The 23,064-nt window shown below is 36.3% G+C and overlaps 1 protein-coding gene across 3 annotated transcripts; it reads right to left on the reverse strand.

Annotated features, from left to right (window-relative positions):
• On the reverse strand, positions 13,437–22,288 carry LOC18595588 (long chain base biosynthesis protein 1). 3 transcript variants are annotated; one of them, XM_018123749.1, is made up of 13 exons: positions 22,219–22,288; positions 21,188–21,374; positions 21,000–21,094; positions 20,135–20,226; positions 19,632–19,725; positions 19,215–19,287; positions 18,978–19,110; positions 17,895–18,069; positions 15,648–15,788; positions 15,451–15,546; positions 15,167–15,308; positions 13,896–14,023; positions 13,437–13,801 (listed from the first exon to the last, which is right to left on the reverse strand). In XM_018123749.1, exons 2-13 carry the CDS (start codon positions 21,291–21,293, stop codon positions 13,619–13,621), a joined length of 1,458 nt encoding a protein of 485 aa, XP_017979238.1. In that variant the 5' UTR covers positions 21,294–21,374; positions 22,219–22,288; the 3' UTR covers positions 13,437–13,618. The 3 variants fall into 3 exon arrangements, with proteins under 3 accessions (XP_017979238.1, XP_007023672.2, XP_017979239.1); XM_007023610.2 differs by having other exon boundaries at positions 22,038–22,281; XM_018123750.1 differs by lacking the exon at positions 22,219–22,288 and having other exon boundaries at positions 21,000–21,105; positions 21,188–21,279.

Genomic DNA, 23,064 nt, shown 5'->3' on the forward strand with positions numbered 1-23,064 from the left:
AAGTAAGAGATTTTCATTCAATCCTCATTTTGAAAGGTAGTAGAGAGTTCAAGTTTGTTTTTTGCAAGCTTAACTACATTACAGCAACAATGTCGGTTATCAGTGAAGAGGTTAGTCACTCTAAAATTAATCTTTCTTCTGTTCGTAGATTTTTTGTTAGGTTGGTTTGCTTAAACTGTTGATTTTTTGTTGGTTTGCTAGGTTGTTTGGTGATTTTTTTGCAATTGTTATGCTTTGCTTAAACTGTTTTCTTCCTAGTTTTATGGTCGTACCAAAGTGTTGAAGGGGGTCTGCGTCTGTATATGGCGCATTATGGGTTAACTGGTTTTTTGGGTTTTTAGCGTGTCACGGTTATTCCTAGCGTGTTGTGGGTTAACTGGTTTTTTGAGTTTTTTATGTGTCATGGATGTTCCTGGCGTGTTGTGGGTTAACTGGATTTATGGGTTTTTGGCGTGTCACGGCTGTTCCTGGCGACTTATGGGTTAACTAGTCACATGGGTTTTTGGCGTGTCACAACAATGATGCATGACGTGTCACGACACTGAGGCATGTCATGTCACGACATTTGACTTGATATGCATTGTTGGCTCCATTAGTTTTTGATGATAGTAAAACATTCCCACTTCATTTATGTCTAACATCTTTACCTAAGTGTGCAGGACAAATAATGTATAAAAATAATAAATCTATTCTTCAAAAGTGTATGTCAAAAATCATGAGAATAAGGAGACATGATTGATCAACAAGAAGGAAGCTCCTTAGTTGAATAAGGAAGAATGTTGGTTGGCTAAAATTTAAATTGGAGAAATGGCGGGTTGAAGAATATTAAGAAACAGAACCAACTTAGTCGACCAAGATAAGGGTTAGTCGACTAAGAAGCTACTGCCAAAATCTGAACTTCAAGATAGAACCAACTTAGTTGACCAAGAAATAGGTTAGTCGACTAAGTGCACATAGCCATAGCTGTCAGATATAGGAAGTAGAAAATAGAGACGACTTAGTCAACTAAGATATTGGTTAGTCGACTAAGAGCATTCTGCCTTCAAGTTTGAAATCTGCACTAAAAGACAAAGTAACGGCTAGAACCGACTCTCAACTGTCTCCAACGGCTAGAAAACTATCAAGCTGCCATCAGAGATGTTTCTCCAAGTATAAAAAGGTCTTCTAACAGTTAGAAAGTAGTTTTTGGAAGAGATTTGAGTCATTAAGAGCTGAAAAACTAGAAAATCCTTTCTTCACCTTACTGCACTTAAACGCCCATCCTTTGTATTTGTATTCTGCACTCAACCTTGTACTATTTAGATGAACTTGTGATCATAGGTACTTTCTTCTACTTTTCTACTTGTATTCTTAGAGTGAGGGAGTCACTCTAAGTGGTTGTTTCAAGTTAGGATTGCTTGAATGTGTTAAGGTTCTAACTAAGCCTTGAAAAGTTAAGTGTTGGGTTTTAGTTTAGCCCGTGAAAAACTAGTGTAAAAGGTTTTGGCTGAGCTTGGTAAAAACCATTGTAAAGCTTGGTGAAAGCTTGTGAATTTCACCGATTCTTAGTGGATTTGTTTGGAAAATCCTTGGTTAGATAATCAAGGTAATGAATGTAGGTCTTGGACTGAACCACTCTAAATTTTGTTGTCTTGTTTACTCTGTGTTTGTTTTATTTTCTTTATTTCATTTATCTTGCATTTGTCTACACTTAGAGACAATTTTTGAAAAAGCAGAATTGTGCTATTCACCACCCTTCTAGCATATATTATTGGGATCAACAAGTGGTATTAGAGCAAGTTCTCTGTTATTAAGGTCTAACACCCTTTGAGATGATCAAAATGGCTCAACAAAAATCCATAGTTGTTGAGGGACAATCAATAAACAAACCACCTCTGTTTGATGGCTCTAACTATCCTTATTAGAGTACTAGGGTGTCAATTTACATTAGAGCTATAGATTATGAAATGTGGGATGTCATAACTGATGGACCTTTTATTCCCTCAACTTTGAATGTTGTAACCAATGAGTTGATGCCTAAGCCAAGGTCTTAATGGACTGAGGCTGAAACTAAGAAAGTCCAAACAAATTTTAAGGCCATCAATACATTGCATTGTGCCTTGACCCCCACTGAATTCAATAAAGTCTCAAACTGTACAACAGCTAAACAAGTGTGGGATAAACTTAGAATAATCCATGAAGGGACTTCTTAAGTCAATGAGTCCAAAATGAAATGTCTAGAGGACATCGACGCTTGGAATGCCTTCCCATGGGGTCACTATGTTTGGAGGTTGATCGAGGACTACCTTTTGAAGGGGTTCGAAGTGCCTAACTCAAACTCGTAGAAGGCTACTCTTTTACGGTACAACATTTACGGATTCGCGTGGGTGATACAGGTGTTGTCACTAAACATTTATCCATTTCATTTCAACATAAAAATTTATGGTTGCACTTGTTTATCATATACGGTCTGATAATGTTACATTTGACTTGCAATTCTGGGCAATGGGGGCAATTTCAGCCTTTCAAAAAATAGTTACCCCCTTTACTCCGAAGGACGTCTACCTACGTATGTGCAGATGATAATGCAATCAGAAGCCGAAAGTTTTCTACAAAATAATTGAGAAGTTAGAGTCAATTGAGCTAGTGATTGAACAACTACTAAATTCTACTGTGCATTTTTATAATAATTTTATTTGGTCTAATTTAATCACAATCCCTATTTTACAATTGTGGGCAATCGAGACCTTGGAGCCCACCCTTGATGAGGCCAGCCAGGAGTATTATGTGGACATTGATGTCCCGTTATCTGAGGGCCACCAGTAAGTGCCAATAGGGCACTTAGAGGATTAGCCAGACTAGGGCTTAGGTGCTCGGGAAAATAGGAGAAAATTAAAAGAGAATAGAGCCACTAGTGGCATCAAGTGGAGGCACACCGTCGCTGCTTTAGTGGATGAGCTGTCGGCCCCTGAGTTGATGGAGGAAGGGGACGAGCATGGTAATGGCAGTGAACAGCTGGTAAGGACGATTGTAACGGTTTATGTTCAACAATTCTATATGTGATTATCGATTAACATATTTGTGTTTGCAGTTGGACCATGCGACAACAGCTCCTTAACCACCGATAGGTCCTCCTCAGACGTAGACTACTAATGAGCCATCGGTAAGATCGGTTGTAACATTTTGTGTTCAACATTTCTGCATATGTTTATCGAGTAACAGAGTAATTTTTGTGATTATAGTTGAGGGAAGTGACGACAACTCCTCAACCATCTACCGGTCCTGCTCAATCGCACAGTGGTAACGAGCCGCCGGTATGGATTTTAAAGTTGTAACAGTTAATGTTCAAGAATTTCTTATATGATTATTGAATAACATAGTAATATATGTTATTGCAGTTGACCCATTCGACAAGAGTCAATGACGGAGTAGTTACGAAGCGTCAGCTACGACGGATCATGCATCAGCATAAAAAAGACATGTCGGAGCTGAAGGCTTCAATTCAGTCATTGAGTCTGGCCATGCAGACATTTGAGGACCGTGTCGTTACTCATATTCTAGAGGGCCTGAAATCACAAGTATAATATTCTATCTTTGCTCATATATTTGTCGTTTATGTTTAGTAGGTGTAGATGTATTTTTTGTTATCGGTTTATGGTATTTTATGAGCTAACGGATTTTCCCATTTATCTCGTTCTGTAGGGCGGTCCTTCATCTCACGATGCTGGTGAGGACGACGTTGATGCTGATGATGGGCAGCATGATGAAGTTGCTGTTCACTTTCATGATGATGTTGTTGGCCGTGACGGAGATGATGCTGTTGCAGGGGATGTGATCCTTCAATCAGATGATGCTGAAGGAGTCCATGTTCCTCAAGTTGATTTGGTTATTGATGCATCTACAAGAGGGGGAAGGGACCTTCACTCGCTCGTGGCTGAAGTAGTCCATGTTCCTTAGGTTGATTCGTTTATCGATGCATCTGCGGTAGGGGAGAGGGACCTTTAGTCAATCGTGGTTGAAGGACAGCATTTTCCTGAGTCCTATGCAATAGTCGAGGCAACAGAAGGACGGGATGAGAACCTTGCATCAGTTCAGGTTGAAGGGGACCATTTTTGTTAGAGCACTCCTAAAGCCAGCAGGAACGGTTGTTGTCAGTAGAGTCTGATGTCCATCATCGTGCACCGCCAATTTCAGACCCAACTGAGTAGGCATGAGTCAAACTGGTGAGCAAATACATTTCAAGCCTATACGTTGACCTTTTAGTGAGCCGTCGGGAAATGAAGGATGCACTGGTGCAAGCATACGAAGCTTTCAAGAAAGACGAGTGTGCAAGGTAAGCTCAAAAATAACATTGGAAATATTGTTTTTTAATGAAACATTAATCCACAAGGCTTTTGAAATTCATTCTGTTACATATGCAGGTATGACGTTGGAATCTTAAGGGATCAAGGTGCTGAATTTTTCACAACATTAAAGGATCCCAAAGAAGAAATGAGTAGTGAACATATAAATGCATGCCTTAGCGTACTCTGTAAGCGGATGACAGGGTTGAAGTCGAAGTTGTACACTACCCATGCATGCGTGGTTGACACGATATTCTTCGAAAGTTTATCTGAAAAATTTTCAATTATGAAAATACTCAGTTTTTTATTGCATTAAGTGTAAGCTAATGTATACATGCTTCATAGGACACTATCCATATGCTACATACCTTATTTCCAATTGAAGATGCTCGGTCCACGATGGAAATTTTGGATGAGTTGCGAGGTTACATGGAGGGTGAGAGGCTGACATACGGCAAAAAATGGGAAGATGTCGATTTCATCCTCACACATTGCAATGTGGGCAGGCATTGGGTGGTAGCAAAGATTGACTAGGTGAGTTGGACGATCAAGGTGGTGGACTCCGTAAGAACTTCGAATGCTAAGGATAATGGAGTGCGTGCGGCTCAGATGACACCCCTTACGACTATTATGCCAATCATCTGCCACCAAACCGGTTATTTCGACAAAACACATCAAAAGACACGGGATATGATGCCGATGCTGTTGGATATCCATTTGCCAAAAGCTAAAGTGCATTGGCAGAACGATAGTGTCAGTTGCTGTATGTTCATGATAGGGTACATTGACGATATTTTGCAATCGAAAAATATCATAGTTAAGCAGAATATGATTGCAAATATGCATCGCCAATACGCACTAGAAATTGTTTCCAACAATTGTGAGAGCGAACCCTGAACATATCGACCCTTGTATGTACATCATTTTTTTTGTATATACAATTAATTTTATTAATTTTAATATTCATACATTTTATACATTACTTTCCCATTACTTCTTTATCAATTAAATATAAAATCAAGTTGAAAAGTATAAAGGTAAAAATAGAGAGATAAACTTCATATTGAAAAAACCCAAAAAATCGAAAAGCTAAAATTTTCTTAATTTTATTAATTTTGTGCCGTGTCACCCACAAGACTGCAACAATTTGGCTTGTCACGCCAAGTCTGCATGCACTCAGTCTGTCACCATAATTGGCCTCTGCCGTGTCACCTGCCAAGACTAAAAGAAGTTAGTGTGTCATGCCATAAGTCTGAATTAACTCAGCGTGTCACGCCAAGTATGCATGCACTTAGCATGTCACCACAATTGGCCCATGCCGTGTCACCCCAAGTCTGCATGCACTCAGCGTGTCACCACAATTGGCCCATGTCGTGTCGCCCCACAAGACTGCAACAAGTCAGCGTGTCATGCCATAAGTTTGCATTAACTCAATGTGTCACGCCATAAGTATGGTTGCACTCAGCGTGTCACCATAATTGGCCCCTACCGTGTCACCCCCCACAAGACTGCAACAAGTCAGCGTGTCACGCCATAAGTCTGCTTACACTTAATGTGTCACCATAATTAGCCCTTACCGTGTCACCCCATAAGACTGCAACAAGTCAACGTGTCACGCTATAAGTCTGCATTAACTTAGCATGTCACGCCATAAGTCTGCTTGCACTCAACATGTCACCACAATTGGCTCTTGCCGTGTCATCCCACAAGACTGCAACAAGTCAGCGTGTCACGCCATAAGTCTGCTTGCACTCAACGTGTCACCACAATTGGCTCCTGCCGTGTCACCCCACAAGACTGTAACAAGTCAGCGTGTCACGCCATAAGTTTGCTTGCACTCAACGTGCCACCACAATTGGCCCCTGCCGTGTCATCCCACAAGATTGCAACAAGTCAGCGTGTCACGCCATAAGTCTGCATTAACTTAGCGTGTCACGCCATAAGTTTGCTTGCACTCAACGTGTCACCATAATTGGCCCTTGCCGTGTCACCCCACAAGACTGCAACAAGTCAGCGTGTCATGCCATAAATCTGCATTAACTCAGCGTGTCACGCCAAGTCTGCATGCATTCAGCGTAACATCCACTCACGAAGTTATTCAGCATAATATAACTTCAACGAAGAAAATAACTCAAGAAAATATGTGCTCAATGAAAATAAAAATTCCTATAAATTTTATTAAAGTTTTCAAAAAAAGACCACCCTGAAAATACAAGGAGATGATACAAAAAAAAGAACCGTAGTTCATTTCTTCCTAAGTTCATATACTTTGAACTCTATCTCCGCGAGAATCTTTTTGTTGCTCAGGATGGCAGCCTCCAGGTCAAAAGTCCTTTGCATAAGGTTGTCGATGAGGGCGTGCATATCCTGCTGGAATATCTGCAACTGCTCCCTCAAAGGCACATTTTCCTCTTCGGAGGTTGCTTCTTCCCCGTTCTCGACTCTTGCATCTCTGGAAGTCATTTTTCAATTATTTGAGATTGATTAAGATAATTGAATTTGATTCAAATGGTTAATGGTTTCCTTTATTTATAGGCATGAATACTGACTCTTTGTTTTCCACACCCATATAAGTGCAATGAAAGGAGGCTGAATTGGTTATTAAGTACCTGTTCGGCTTGCCCTTTCATCTTATCTACTTCTTAAAAGCAAAAGTCAGGCTAAATATCATTTTCTAAGAAATTCTTAATAAAAAGCAGCTTAAAGGTTTTTTCTCTTTCTCACTAATCAAAAAGGATTTTAATATTACTTCTTTTCTCTTTTCCAAGAAATTCGTTATCGTTTCTTCTTTTCTCTTCTTTTTTTTTTAATTTAAGTATCATGGTAGACCAACCAAAATCTAATACTATTGCTACTATACAAATATGAAATTATATATAAATTTCAAGAATTACATTAGAGCTTATTAGGTTATTGAAGACCACAAATCCTATTAAATTTATAAATAAAAACTTTACTCTATTTTATTAATACATTTTTTAAATTAAAAATATAAATTAATGACTTATAAATTATATAAATATAAATAGAAGTGCTTAGCCGATGAGATTCTCGAAACTCTACTTATTTTCATTTTTAAAATAGACATATATTTGGCAAGGTTTGAAAAAGAAAATTGAACTTCGAGAATTTTTGATATTGAGTATGGATAAGCATCTAAGAGCCGAAATCACTCAAATAACAATTAAAATATCAAGTTATATTATTTTTCTTATAACAGGTGTTATTGTTTTAAAACTTTCCTTAAATTTCTAAACAGAGGTAGAAAGTATTGGCGAAATCTAATTACTCATGAAATAGAAAGGAATTTTATTGTAAGAACATAAACGGTTAAATCAAATGAAATAGAAAGAAATTAAATCAAATCATTAATTATTTAATACAAGTGGTAATAAAATGTGACAAATGGGGTAACAGTATAGGGACTTCGCAAGTCTATTCAGTGTTCAAAACTACGGACAAAATGAAATGAATTCTCAAATAATATATCTATAAAATTAATAAAAAAATAAAAACTCATCTACAAGAAGAAACTAACAAGCACTAAAAAATATGAATGAATGTAAGATACTATAAAAGGAAATTGTGAGAAAGGTATTGCACATGGGTTACACATTTAGTTAGGCGGACAAGCTGTCTTCATCCATAACACACCTTACATTTTCAGACATTGTCCCTCGTATTGGACAATTGTTACATGTGTGGCCGATTTGTCTGCAACTTGACTATGCTTTGGGTCGACGCACTCGTGGAGGGGCCGATTGACTTGGAGATGGTGCCGGATTTGTGGATGGAACTGCAAATGGGGATAGGCAATTTTGTCTGTTATGCCCATACCTCTTGCATTGCGAACATCTCCGTGCTTGACTACCTTCACCACCCGATGGAATCCTTCTCCTCCTAGATCTTCCCGCTTGGCCTCGCCAAGGTGGTGGCAAGACAATAATTTGTTTCACATGAGGGGGGATGCCCCACTCACTATGATGCCCTACCGGCCTAATGGATCCCGAATAACCCTCCACCAAAACGGTTATCTTGTAGTAGTCAGCGCAGAATTTAATGGCTTCACGTTTGCATTTATTGAAAAATACAATAAACTCAATCTTCAAGCACAATGTAAATGCTATGTCAATTACGGTTCAAATAAGAAATAAGGATATTCTGACCTTGTTGCTACAATGGCATGGTTGCATGACAGTAAATCTGTTTGGAACTCACAACATGAACACGTCTTCTTGGACAGGTTTACAAGTCCGTCCATTTTTCGTCTTTAACTTTAAACTCCACTCGATTGATAGGCTTAACTACAAAACGATGTGCATCATTAAACCGTTTGCTCAACTGCTTGGCAACCCAAGGGCTGAGGGGCGTGGTCACCTTGACGGCCTCTTTGTACCGATCATGGAACTAATGCTGGAACATGTATTTGATGAACTCGATCAAAACAGTGATTGGCATTTGTCTTGCGTGCTTCAAGCATGAGTTAACACATTCCGCTATGTTGGATGTCATCATTTGGTATCGCCTTGCCGGTGAACATGCAGGTGCCCATCTCTCAGGCCCTATCTTCATAAGGTCAGCATGGGCTCCCGATGAATATGCTTGAGCTAGTTCATATGTCTGTTGAAATCGGAAACCTTATAGCAATCTCGAGCAAGGGTGAAAATCATACAAACGTCGTCGCGCTTGAACTTGTTTTTAAAGTTTTTTTTCAAGTGGTAACTGCATAAACCATGATGCACTTCTGGGTATGCATTTTGGATTGCTTTCTTAATGCTGAGATGCTGATAAAAAATAAACACAGTGTTTTCAAGACAACCAACCGCATCACGCAGCTTGTTAAGAAACCATGTCCACGAGTCTTTGTCCTCAACATGGTCGATGATAAACGCACTCCTTCACATCTTTGCATACAGTGACAAATAGAACACCCTTGAACCTGCCTTTTAGATGTGTCGCATCAATTACAACCGTAGGACGCATTACATCCCTAAACCCTCGAATACAAGCCCCTTATGGCCAGAAACAATATTTGAATCTTTCTGCCTCATCAGTAGCCAATGCAGTCACTGTGCTAGGATTTGCTTATTCCAACATATAAAAATATGAGGGTAGTAGTTGAAATGACTCCTTTGGTGGACCGAAAACAAGCCTCTCTACATACTCTTTCGCTTGCCAAGCCTTACATACAAGCATTCCAATCCCCACTGAACCCTCATCTCACAAATTATGTTCTTAGGTCTCAATGCTACTTCATTAGCCCGAAGCTTGTGTGACATAAGTTCACCAATTATCTTCGCACTCGTTGGAAATTGCCCTTGAAAACCATCAACAGTATAGGTGTGTACTTTGTGGAATGTCCGAACTTGCCAATATTCTCCTCTGTTAGGTAACTTCGTTGCACGCACACTGAACTTGCATGCCTTGTCCTTGCAACCAACCTCATAACGACCTTTACATGACCTTTTTACTCTTATCGCAAACTTCTCTTTTATAACCAACATGTTTAAAGCTTGTTTCAACTCGACCTTCGACGAAAACATTCTTTCTTTGTATAAGTGATCATCGGCACGTGTCGACTCCTCAGTGATAATTGTTTAGAAGGAGAACCTTGCTGCACCTGTAATTACCCACATACTAGATATCCTTACATTTCCCCTTTCCTTATCACTATCATCGAGCAATGTATCAAGGGAACGAATCTGTTCTCACCAGCGATGGGGTCATTGTATATGGGGTCATTACACTGAACATCTCCTACATCAACACCTCCAACAGGTTCGGTTTTGCCTTCAACATTATTGCAAATTGGAATGTCATTGTCATAAAGGCAGTCATCATCTGAACTATCATCTTGCCATTGTTTAAGCCCATCATCTGAAGTGTCATCAAATCTATTTTCACCGGCTGCGAACAAATCCTCATTTCCCTCATCAAATGCAGTATTATCCTCCAGCATCGCAGTGTCACCCTCCAACCTCACATTGTTGTCCTCAAGTTTCGTATTCTCATTTGACAATGGTATTACACACTTTACAGTTTCACCCGATCGTTGCATTTGTTCGATAGAAACAAGTAATTGGTTTGATGCACATCCTGATCGGAATTGTGCAGCCAACTGTTCTGTGAATGTTGTCTGTCTACTGGACTGCACAAACTCTTGTGCATACCTCAATTTCCATTGTTGTGGGTTACGGACCGAATGTTGTGGTATATGTGAAGCATTGTAAATCTCATTTTGATTGAGCTGATTGCCATGTTGTCCAACTTCTTCATGTGATATAACATTTGTTTGGCATCCCTTAATGCTGACATACACAGTCGGAACATTCCTCTGTTCTAGCAAAATTAATGCAACATCCTCATCATCCTTGATAATTGGCCGTGATAGCTCTCCGGGTGTACTGATCAATGCATGTAACTCAATCTCGTCAATTTCTGAGTTTACCCTAATAACATCTTTAACCAGCTTTATCAAGCCCGCAAACGACAAATCACTCATAACCCCCCACATTCATGACTCACCACCCTTGTAAATGCCATCCACCCACTGACCATCGTGTCTTATCACAAGTCGCACAATTAGAACCCTATTGAAATTTTGAAAAAAAAAATTTGTCAATCATTTTACACAATACATGCCGTGATCAAAAATTTGTTAGTCATGTTGTTACACGCCATGCATATAACGTAAAATGTTGTAACACGCCATGCATATAACGTAAAATGTGGTAACACGCCATGCATATAACATAAAATGTCGTAACACGTCATGCATTTAACGAAAAATATGGTAACACGCCATGCATATAACATAAAATATGGTAACACGCCATGCATATAACGTTAAATGTTGTAACACGCCATGCATATAACGTAAAATGTGGTAACACATGCCATGCATATAACATTAAATTAACAAGCCATGCATATAACGTTAAATGTTTAACACGCCATGCATAAAACATAAAATGTGGTAACATGTCATGCATATAACATAAAATGTTGTAACACGCCATGCAAATAGCATAAAATGTGGTAACACATCATGCATATAATGTAAAATGTGGTAACACGCCATGCATATAGCGTAAAATGTGGTAACAAGTAACATGCTATGCATATAACGTAAAATATTGTAACACGCCATGCATATAACGTAAAATGTTGTAACACGCCATGCAAATAGCGTAAAATGTGGTAACATGCCATGCATATAACGTAAAATGTTTTTACACGCCATGCATATAACGAAAAATGTTGTAACACGCCATGCATATAACGTAAAATGTGGTAACACATCATGCATATAACATAAAATGTTGTAACACGCCATGCATATAGCGTAAAATGTGGTAACACGCCATGCATATAGCGTAAAATGTGGTAACACACCATGCATATAACGTTAAATGTTGTAACACGCCATGCATATAACCAATGTCGTGACACGCTAAAATAACGCTAACACATGTTATAGATGCATGGCGTGTAACAACTTTGAGCAATGTTTCTAATCCATTTTCTAATTTATACCAAATGTTTTAAAAATTTAAGTGTGTTGTAGTAATAAACCTAATAATAGGTACATTGATGTCATCTCTGCTATAGAGTCTGTTAATCTACAACAATATAGCCAGATGCCGAGAGATAGACCACAGCCCGATGACGATGGTGCTCAACAGAGAGTTGACAGAACTCATACAGTTCAGAGATCTGAGAGAGCTAACGACGATGGTGCTCAACAGAGACTTGCCAGAGTTGAGACAATTTAGAGAGAAAGATGACCGAGCTCAAACAACTGAGCATTTATTTTTATTTTTTTCTATTTTCTCTTTGCCGGGAGGGAGATAGCTCAAACAGCTGAGCATTTATTTGAAACGATGTTGTTAAGGGCATTTTGGTCTACTCATGTTTTTTTTTACTAGAAATATTTCTGAAATCACCTTATCACGAGGTCTTTTTTCTCACAATTTCCTCAATTTGTCTAATGTCCCTCTTGAATTGTCAAGTTCTTATATATATACCAAATAAGAACATTCTTTAAGAGCGGTTAGTAAAAAGTGCTTATGAAATAGAAGAGTATATTTAGGCAAAACACGTTCTTTATGAGAGAACCTATTTATGATGGGAAGAACACGTTCTTTATGGGGATAGCACGTTAGCTCATTACTTGTGTATTGGATAGTGGAAGGATATTTTGGTTTAATGATATAGTGGAGCTCGATGACATCTAAGAATGTATCATGTGTTTTCTTAATAAAAAGGAAAAATATAAAATAAATGTATTTCAAGAAAAAGGTTAAGAGGATGACTCTTTAATTACCTCTATACGTGAGTTGTCAAGCCAAGCTTTCTAGAAGATCTCAAAAATGAAAATAACTCATGAACTCTGTCACTTGTTTTGTGTTATTTTCACTGCTTTCTACATGACGTAGCTGTTACATGCTTGTTCTCATTTTATAAAACAATTATTAAAAAACTAATAATACGCTAACCAAATCAAGTATCTACACCCAGTCAAAGATGCACTCTACAAAACCTTGACCTTGGTTTATACAATAAGTTATTTAACATCCAAAATGAAAATTGGATGAAATATTGAAACGTTAACCATAATTGCTTTCCAATCCTACAGTAGGTCATCAGACGCAGCATGTTTCTCGCAAATAATGAATGCAGATAAAATTTCTTCAATATTTCTCCTGGAAAGATTGTTGGTAATTGGAAATTGAGCTAGGGGCACCAAAAGGGTTAATAATCTTTTAGTTGAAATTATAAATTGAAGGCTTTTTTAAAAAAAAGTACTTATGTGCAATAACAAATATTTAATGAGACTTTTCCATATCTTCACTTTATCTTTTATTTATTTATTCAAAAAGTTAATAACATTTTAACTAATAATAGTTAATCATAAAAATCTATTTGATTAAAAAAATACAAAATTTGATTGAACATAATAAAAAAATAAAAATCTATTTAAAGTTTTTAAATAAGTCAAAAAAATTTTAAAACATTTTGCCAAATAAAAATAAAGCTGAGAGATTAGACTACTAGTTTTACCCTTTTTTTTTGAGACATTAGAATACCATTAACACTATAACAACTAAAATAGGTAGAAAGGATCACAAAATTTTAAATAATAAAAGTAGAATGAACAATGAAATTAATTGTAGTTACATATGAAAATAATTTACTTGTGAATGGAAATTTCTAAGAAAAAATAAAGACAATTTCATGAAAAAATCTTCCAAAGCAGTTAAAAACAAAAAGTCTGATTTTTACATGCGCATCAATCATCTACGATCCCGCAAGCTCAGCACCTCAGCTGCAACTCTCTTCAATGAGGCACATGCCTTGAGCAGGTCAGATTCTATGTGGGCGGCAGAAACAAACAGTCGAATTCCCACAGGCAGGGGGCATTTATCGAGCGTTGATCTTTTTGAAACCACTACAAATATAGAATCTTCTTTCAAGGCCTGCAAATGTTTAAAATCAGCAGATAAAACTCGATTCAGGCATCCACCAATCACAGGACTCTACTAAGATGGAGCAAAAGAACTGTGAACTTACACGATCGGCAATCTCTTCAAGCAGCTGGAGGTCACTTTTCACCGAACCTGTTGATTTTTCAAGTCGAAGGAAAACAATGGGTGATTCTGGATTGCTTGCTACCGAAAGTCCCAGGATATCTGACAGGCCTGTATTTCACAAGAAGTTCAGAGCCGGGAATGGTTTGTGTCAGTTTCACAATAATCACCAAACAGTTGTTTGCACTCTCAGCTATTCTCTACCACCAAACGAAGGCTTGTACTACAAAACGTTTGATTTTTAAAAACTAAACAATTTTAAATGAATATACAATGAAGTAAATAACCGAGGCGCTTTCTGATGTTTTATAAGTTAATAAGAAAATATCAGGGTGTCTCATATGAAAATGTTTGTTTTTGCAAGGAAAAGAAAAATGAGGACATTTTTTTAACAAAGACACCATGTAAGTCATCAAGGTGCTTTCTGATCCGATGTTGGCATGTTACATAGGTTAATGAAAAAATATCAACTTCTACTCACCACGGTGCTGAATAAGCTCCATATGTATCTTAGAAAATGGAGATTTCAATGTTGAGAAAACACTCACAACCTTGTATCCAATGTACCCTATTCTCTTTTCCCCACTATAATATGTGTACGGCTTAGGGTGGGGTGGAAGGGAGGTGGCCTAGTTTGACACTGACATTTTTAGGTCAAATAATCAACTACACAAGTTAAATTCTTTTTCAAGTGTTGTGAGACTTTTAGATCAAATAATCAACAGTTTAAGGTTTGATTTGCATACTTTAAATGGTCTTAAAACTTTTCTGCAACTCTTGACCAAAAAAAAAAAGAACTTTTCTGTAACTCAAGTAACTTCATATTCTGCGTTGCTAGGCTGATATGATTACAATTCCTAGGTACTCCAAACTAACATTTCAACACCAATCAAACTTAGGTTCCACTACTCTTATTTGGTTGCTCACGGACCTTAGAGCACTCACACCTTTTTAATGTACTTTAATTGTCCTAATTCTCAAATAAGCAGGCACATGTCAAGCCCTAAACAAGTATAAAAATCAGATTCTATTCTATTCAGCTTCCTAATAGCACCAGGACTTTGGATTTTGCTCCAAATCTCCAAGTATTTTCTTTTGTCTGATTTTGTTTTAAATTAGCTCTTAGCAGACCTAGAGCTAGGCCTATATCAGAGATTACTTGAACTCTGAACATGTGTATTATCACAGAAACAAAGGACTTTGAATTCAATCCCTAAGACCGTACAGAAAAGTTAAATGCATGCTCAAACCAACCTTTCCATAAAATGGCAACGTTTTCCTTCAGCTTTGATGTCAACTCAGGATTTTGTTCTAATACATCAATAGCAGTAATCGCAGCACTAGCCAAATATGGGGGCAAAGATGCAGAGAAGACATACCCAGAACTGCTCAACCGCTGCCACAGATCAGAATAACATTAGCCTTTTAAAAGTGAACTAGGAAGGCTATCTGTTAAAATAATGGTAATAAAGGGTAAGACTAGGCAGAACTTCCACTATTCAGTAATACAAGAAGGTCATAGTGTAAAGTGTACTAACTTGGTGATCAATGACTCTAGCAGTTCCAGTGCAGAATCCTCCTTCTGTCGCCAATGCATGCCCCATAGCAGCAGTAACAATGTCTATCTTCTCAATCTGCAATATGCGCAACCATTAATCACTAACATAATCAAAGCAACAATAAGAGTGTAACAAACTTTATGAACACACCAAAAAAAAAAACTTTATAAACACACCGGAACCCCACAGTATTCAGTGAGACCCCTTCCTGTACGGCCAAGTACACCAAATGAATTACTCTCATCCAATAAAACACGGAAGCGATACTTCTCTTTCAGCCTGATGATCTTGTCCAAAGGAGCTATTTGACCAGAATTCTACATATTTAACAATCAAAGGGTTAGATCCAGTATGTGAACTTTAAATTCAGGAAAGAAAGAAACAATCAAATGACCTGAACCAACCACTACAAGGTATCACCCACTTTGACCCATTGGGCCTCATGATTTTTTCCACAAAAGGAGCCTTGCAAGGATGGTTCCAAGTCTCTTCATATGTACCAAAGTCTTTTTACAAACTCTGCTTTGAGATGGGTGTGAGAAAACAAACGCACATCAAGGAAAGTACCACAGATGGGATGATTAACAAAATCTATAACTGCTCTTGGACCTTGTAAGTGTTAAGTGCTTTAGTAGATTGAAGATTTCTACTTTTCAGCAATTCGATTAAAGGAAAATAACCAAGCACATATGAAAGCAAGCCATTGCAACAATAAACAGGTCATTACTATTGATTGATTATGCAATTAGTAAACTTCAAATAGTGAAAAAATTGTTTTATGACAACAAAAATGAAACATGACATTCTGACATGCACTTCAAGAGAAATATCTTTCATATAGAACCTCAATTCCATAACATCACAGTTGCAGAGTTTGACAGCTTAGTACACCTCATTCCTCAACAGAGGAAAAGAAGCTTCCTAAGGAATACATATACATATGATAAATGCATGTACATGTATGCATGCAGAAAAATACAAAAATGGACAGTTCCAGTTAAGAAAAGGAAAATGAACACTGAAACTTCCATAGATTGAAGATTACCGCTTTATAGCAATTCCGTATAAGGAAAATATCACTTAAACACATATAAAAGTACACCATTGCAACAGCAAAACAGGTCACGACTATTTATTGGCTACGCAATTAGGGAGCTTCGAATAGTGAGAAAATAGTTAATGACTACAAAAATGAAACATGATGTTACACATGCACTTCAGGTGAAACATCTTGGGCATGGAACCTCAGTTTCCATGACATCAAAATTGCAGAATTTGACAGCTTAAGTAATCCTCAACAAGATTTGACAGCTCAAGTAATCCTCAACAGGGAAGAAGAAGCTTCCTAAGGAGTACATAGACGTATAATAAATGCATGTACATGTGGTGTGCATGCATGCACAAAGAAAAAAAAATGAAAGCTCAACTGAAGAAAAGAAAAAGGAACACTGAATCATCTTATTCACTGCTCACTGAAAGCTAATAATAAATTCAACCTTGGTCTTGCTCTTATCCCATATGATTGGAATCTGAAGAGCATTGAAGATTCTATAAAGAAGCCCCATCCAACAATATTTCTGTCACTTTTTTATATTCCCCATCCATGAAATCTGTCTAACTAGTCTTCTATTCATCAACTTACTCAAACTTCTAAAGATAACTACTCTTAACATGATCCAAATCTTGGATGCTCCAAAAACATATCAACATATAAAAAACTTCAAAAAGTTGGGACATGGCCCTTTTAAGGTATATTTACCAAAAAAAAAAAAGAAGATGAAAAAGAAAAAGTAAAGATGACTATATGGTGTGTATGATTCACTAGGGCAATCAAATAATGATTTGCATTTTGCAAGAATCTAGGCCTAGGCAAGTTTGTTAAGCAGTGATAGGTATATTTCTTTTTATTTGACTCTGAAATTTTTCGTTTCTGAAAGGTCATGTTGGCTTCTGGTGTTAGAAAAAAAAAAAAAAACATTATGTTCTTCACATAATTAATAATTTATGGCTGCACTCTCTAGCACTCATTCATCCTACTTTGTTCCTAATTTGATATACCAACAAAAGATGAGCATGGTGCAGACAAGAATTAATGGATCACAAAGTCCACTGAAATGACATGCAATACCCACAAAATGTTAACTTTATGAACTAACCCTATGCATTTTTCTTGTCTGAAACATTTTAAAAATAATCTAATGCCAACACTGAAAACACATTTTAAAAGCCAAATGGCATTATCATAAACTAATGAGGAACTTGAGTGCAAATTTTCAGCAAAATACCACTAGACTTATTTATACCAATGACTCTTGTGCAGTAATTTATCATTCAAATCCTAGAGATATGGCCATTTATGGACAATGGGGGCACACCAAAGATACAAATTGTTAAAGCTTATATGTACATCTGACATAACATACCTGATACACAGCTTCAACCACAATGTAGCGCCGCAATTTCTTAGCCCGCTGATTCTCTGCGGTAATTTTCTCAAGAGTTTTTTCTAGAGATTCCATATCATTGTGTTTGAAATAAACAATGGTGCTTCTAGAAAGGTAGAGGCCATTTTGTATACCCCAGTGTACTCCCTCATCGCTGGATAACCAAACACAAACATAATATATATGATAATGAGATATAAATCTACACCTAAAAGATTCTAAAAAGGTATTGAAAGCAAAGACACAAACTTATGCTAAGATAAGCAAGGAATGATAGAACAGGACACAAGGACTGGAAAGATCATACATGTGCATATACAATCGAACAAAGATCAGAAAATAAACAAGAAAAATGAAAAACTGGAACAACTCAATAGGCAATTTGGGCCTCTGAATACAAGCTTTATCCCTTTAAAATTGCAGCTGTTCCATTCTGCCCAAATACACAAATCAAACAAAGGGAATTAAACAATCTTCATATGGATTCCTCCAAATTTCCCTTCCAAGATTACAACAATGCAGTCTACCAGGAATTAGATAGGATACACCAGAAAAAGAAGATGCTACCACCACAACTCCCTCAATACCGAATAGTAAAGCAAAAAATGATCCACTCTCTTAGCATTATTCATACACATAATTTAATTAATTTGTTTTATAATTCTAAACCATACAATAATTGATTAGTTTAGTTTTAACAATTCTGTAAACAGCTGGGCATCACTTATAGCAGCCCATTGCAAAACATATTATAATCTGGGTTGTGAAACCATCTAGCAATGAGTCAATCCAGTTGTTAATTCAGTAAAAGAAGCTCCAGTAGGATACAAGAAAGAAACAAATGTCTATTGCCATGCTTGGGAATTTCAGGTGCATTCAGCAATCAATTCTATCTCACAATGCAAAAATTGAGAGAGGGATAGCAAGAGCATAACAAAATAAGGAGAAAGAAAGAGTAAATCAATCAATTTCACAAGTTATCCATTCCACAGCTTACCATATCAAATTCTGGCTAATAGTCACATATTTAACCAATTAAAGCAGTAAAAGTATTTTACTTACACAACTATTATGTCACCCTTTTTACAAAAACAAGGGATTGCACTGAACATGGTGGAAAGCCCATAAGAATAGAGGATGGAATCAGGCGTTCCCAAAAACTTTGCTATTCTGGCCTCGCAATCAAGGTGGACATCTGAACAACAGAAGGTTGTCACAATCTGAATCTTGTTCTTATAGAAGTTTAGGAAGAGACCTCCAAAGTACAAAATTTAAAGTTGCTTCAGTATTGATGCTTACCAATTGTTCCATAGAATCCACGAGGACCACAAGAACCAACACCATATTTCTCCAATGCAGAGGTACATGATTCCTGAAATAACACATTTTATTAATTCATATTTTCATATCTTAGTTACAAAAGTCCCCTTGAAAACATAGTCTGGTTATAACTTCCACCAAGTTTTTAAAAATATACACTTCTACTTTGAGAAGCCAGCTTTTTTAATAATATTCAACACCCTTCATAAACAAATTTTAGACAAGGTAAATGTATATTCTTAGGAAACATCAAGTGGGAGAGTGTATGTTTTGAGGTAAATTTGGAGAGGATTGTCATTATGCTATCTTGATATAGGGTTTTTGTAATTTATTCCCTGGTCCTTAATCTGCTAACAAAATAGAAGAATAAATATATAATAGCGACAGATTCCTCACAAGTAACTTTTCATGCCCTATAAATCCAAGATAATTTGCAGAAGCAAAGTTCACAACTTCTTTGCCATTGATTATCGTATGAGGCCCTGCAGCACTGCATAAAGATAGACTCATAAGCTAGGACACCTTTGGAAAAAATTCACTTTGAGTATTTTAACTAATATAACAATTCATGAGTAGTTACCAAAATTCTATAAAGTTCCCATGCAAAGGCATACACCAATAAAAATAACATACAGGAATAATTCATAATTATGATTCCAAATGAAAACAAAATTGGGGAAGAGATTAAATGACGTAAAAAAGAAAAAAAAATGCATACATTATTTGGAAACAAAATCCATTCAGTTTGGGAGAGAAAAAACATGGAAATAATACTTGGACAAAACGCATATCTCCCAAATCTTCAAAATGGAGGAGGAAAGGAATAAATGTAAGTAGAACCAAAATTTTTCAAGAGTCAAATGCAATTCAAAATATGTAAAGATAACAATTATATTCACCTTTCCAACACTGGGGGTTCACTCTGCATCTCTTCAGTAATAGGAGGAATAAGAGATTCTGGAACCCATTCATCACATAGCTCATCTATTTCCTACAGACATTTGGGAGACTTCTCAGAATGTTAGGCTAACGCAAAAGCGTCGACATCAAAAAGAATAATAAGGAAAACTACAATATACAAGCATGAAACTAAAAGCATATCAATCATAGAACAGAATAAGATTACAATCTGACACAGATGCACCATTTAGATAAGTTAGTCTAATAGTAAAAACATATCAATTGTTAGAACACCAAGGGACTTGATCCAACACACATCACCAAACCCTTCAGCAGAAAATTTTATGCTTAAACATAAAGGTACAAGTGTATATGGCTACCTAGAGACAATCCAATGATGATGTGCACATGCGAACTTGAAACTTTTTTACTTAATAAAATTCATTGCAGAATGTAAGAACAATTTGATTCGGGTAAAAAGAATAAAAAGAGGTGAAGCTAGGATGCAGATTACACATGTAAAAGGAGTAAAGAATGGCGTACTATTGTTGGACCTTTCAAAGATATAGTCCTTCATCAAATGGAGTTGAAAAAGGACATGAATTGAAAAGCTGTCAAACAATTTTCAATGGTAGTAAGGCTTCAAATATGGCAGCACAAATCAGACTACAATCATGAAAGAAAATTCTTTTAATCATTAAACATTCTGGTCCAAATAACATGATCAGCCAAATCCTAGCTATGAAATATTGAATACACATATCACATTAATAGATTCACAGAACTGTGATCCCAACCACATAAACATGAAGTAGTATCTACCCAAGGGGAAAATCAAAATTTAAAAGTAGAATTGCAGCACACCTTCTTTGTTAACGGTCGCTTAGGAGGCTTGTAACTTTTCTGGGAAAGCAGAAAAAGAATGACCACCAAAAGAAGCACCTCCACAAACAAATGCCCTATAAACAAACTTGAAAAAGTTCATGATAAACACGTAAAGCATGGATAGGAGACAAGATAGAATCATGTAATTAAGATTTTTGTGAAGGTACCTCCTATGTGGACTCCAAACACTACAGCTCGTGCAGAAGGGGCATCCAAAGCCAAAGTGACCCAATTTAAAGTGGCATTAACTAAGTTTAAAGCAGCTGATTCCATAGCAGTTGGCAAACAAAAGGATCCAATGACTAACTTTTTTTGCTCTAAAGCATTGAGGAATACAGCCCACTGACCTCAACCCTGCAGCCATTAATTAACAGCTTAAGTTCCGAAAAAAAGCAAAAGCAAAAGGATAGAAAGCAAAACCATAATTGATTGATTAGAAATGAATAAGAGTCTAAACTACACCGCTAAACCCAACATAATTGTTCTATACAAAAGTAAAATAATTTTTTTTTAAAAAAAAAGCACTTTTAACGTTAAATTCTCCAAAATTATCATCGAACTTTCATATCCAAAAGCTTTTTTTTTTTTTCTAAAAAGTACGTCGTCGTAAAAGTTACAACCAAACAGTACCTAAGCTAATCCAAATGAACCAAAAGCTGAATACTTCTCTTAATAAAAATTAACACCATCAATCACACAAATACAAACCGAAAATTGAAACCAATATGGATGGATTAATAAATTATAAATGAAAACTTCTACACTTCTAAATGTTGACATAGAGAAGAAAAAGTAGAGAATTTATAAATTTCCAAGGAATGATCTATTAGAAAATTGAAAAAAAAAATAAAAAGAAAAGCTTAGGAGATCACTCAGATTTGGTTGAAGAATAATTATAAAAATAAAAATCCAACGATGAAGATTTCGGCGTAATTTCAATGGAAAATTAAGATGAAAGTCGGAAGAAAGAAAAAAAAAAAAAAAAAGCAAGTTGCCGCAGAAGGGAGAAGCCAGAACCTGATGCCGGCACCGGCACACCTCTTGCTCCGGTTGATTTGATTTTTGTGTCTGATAAGAGTTGGCTTGGCCTTGGGATTGAAATCAAACGAGTTTAAGGCAGCCAAGAAGAAAAAGAAGAAGAGATTTGGAATTTGATGAAGCACATGCTAATGGGAATGGAAAAGGAAGAAGGAAATACACATGCTAATAGGAAATGGTCAACCCCAGGGTCCAAACACTTCCATTTTTTTTATTTGATCTTTCTTTCATTTACAATTTTGTTTGTTTGATTTTTCTTTTATAAAAAAGGCGAAAAGTACACAAAACTGCCCTTCTAATTTACAACAATATCCCAAAATTATTATTTTTAGTCAATTTTATCCTTCTATGCTCCTGCGTTATTCTCTATCCACGCACCAAAAAAAAAAGAGATTATTGTTGAATTAACACGTCATCATGTTGATTTCCTCATTTCCTTTCAGTCCGTACAACCAAATTGGATTGAAATAAATTTAAAATCAAATTTTATGTATATTATTAATAAAATTTTAATTAATAAATTAAAGTTAATTTATAAAAAAATAAGTTCAAAATTATATTTAAAATAATTAATAATTTTTAATAAGTAGTACATTGATTATAAAAAATTTATAAATAAAAAATTATATATGTAACTAAAAATTAAGTATTTATAATTGACTTTAAATAATAGATATCCTAAGACTGTCTATCGAATCTGTGACAAATAATAGTTTTATTATTGTTTTTCTATCCAAACCCGATTCGAACTTGATTATAAAATAAATGAATTGACATCCATGCTTGCTCGTAAACTTATCGTAATTGAATTTGCATTTTAACGGTGTAGCTTAGCTTCGATGAATTTACTTGCTGAGATAGAGTTGCCAAACAATTTGCCAGAAAATCTGCGTCCCAGGAAAATCCTAAATCATGACTATCTTGTTAAATATGCATGTAGCTACAAGAGAATAAAATCTAATACTTGTTATAAGTAGGATGGCTCTACTGATAATTACATGCAGAA

This window comes from Theobroma cacao, chromosome 6 (assembly GCF_000208745.1).
Source record: "Theobroma cacao cultivar B97-61/B2 chromosome 6, Criollo_cocoa_genome_V2, whole genome shotgun sequence".
Lineage (NCBI taxonomy): Eukaryota > Viridiplantae > Streptophyta > Magnoliopsida > Malvales > Malvaceae > Theobroma > Theobroma cacao.

Coding starts and splice junctions, on each gene's coding strand:
- LOC18595588 (XM_018123749.1), bottom strand. CDS start 21,293: ATGGAATCAGCTGCTTTAAACTTAGTTAATGCCACTTTAAATTGGGTC. Junction 21,095..21,187: donor GTTTGGAGTCCACATAGGAG/GTACCTTCACAA, acceptor GTTTGTTTATAG/GGCATTTGTTTGTGGAGGTG. Junction 14,024..15,166: donor CGTTGCCATTTTATGGAAAG/GTTGGTTTGAGC, acceptor TGTGAAATACAG/GCCTGTCAGATATCCTGGGA.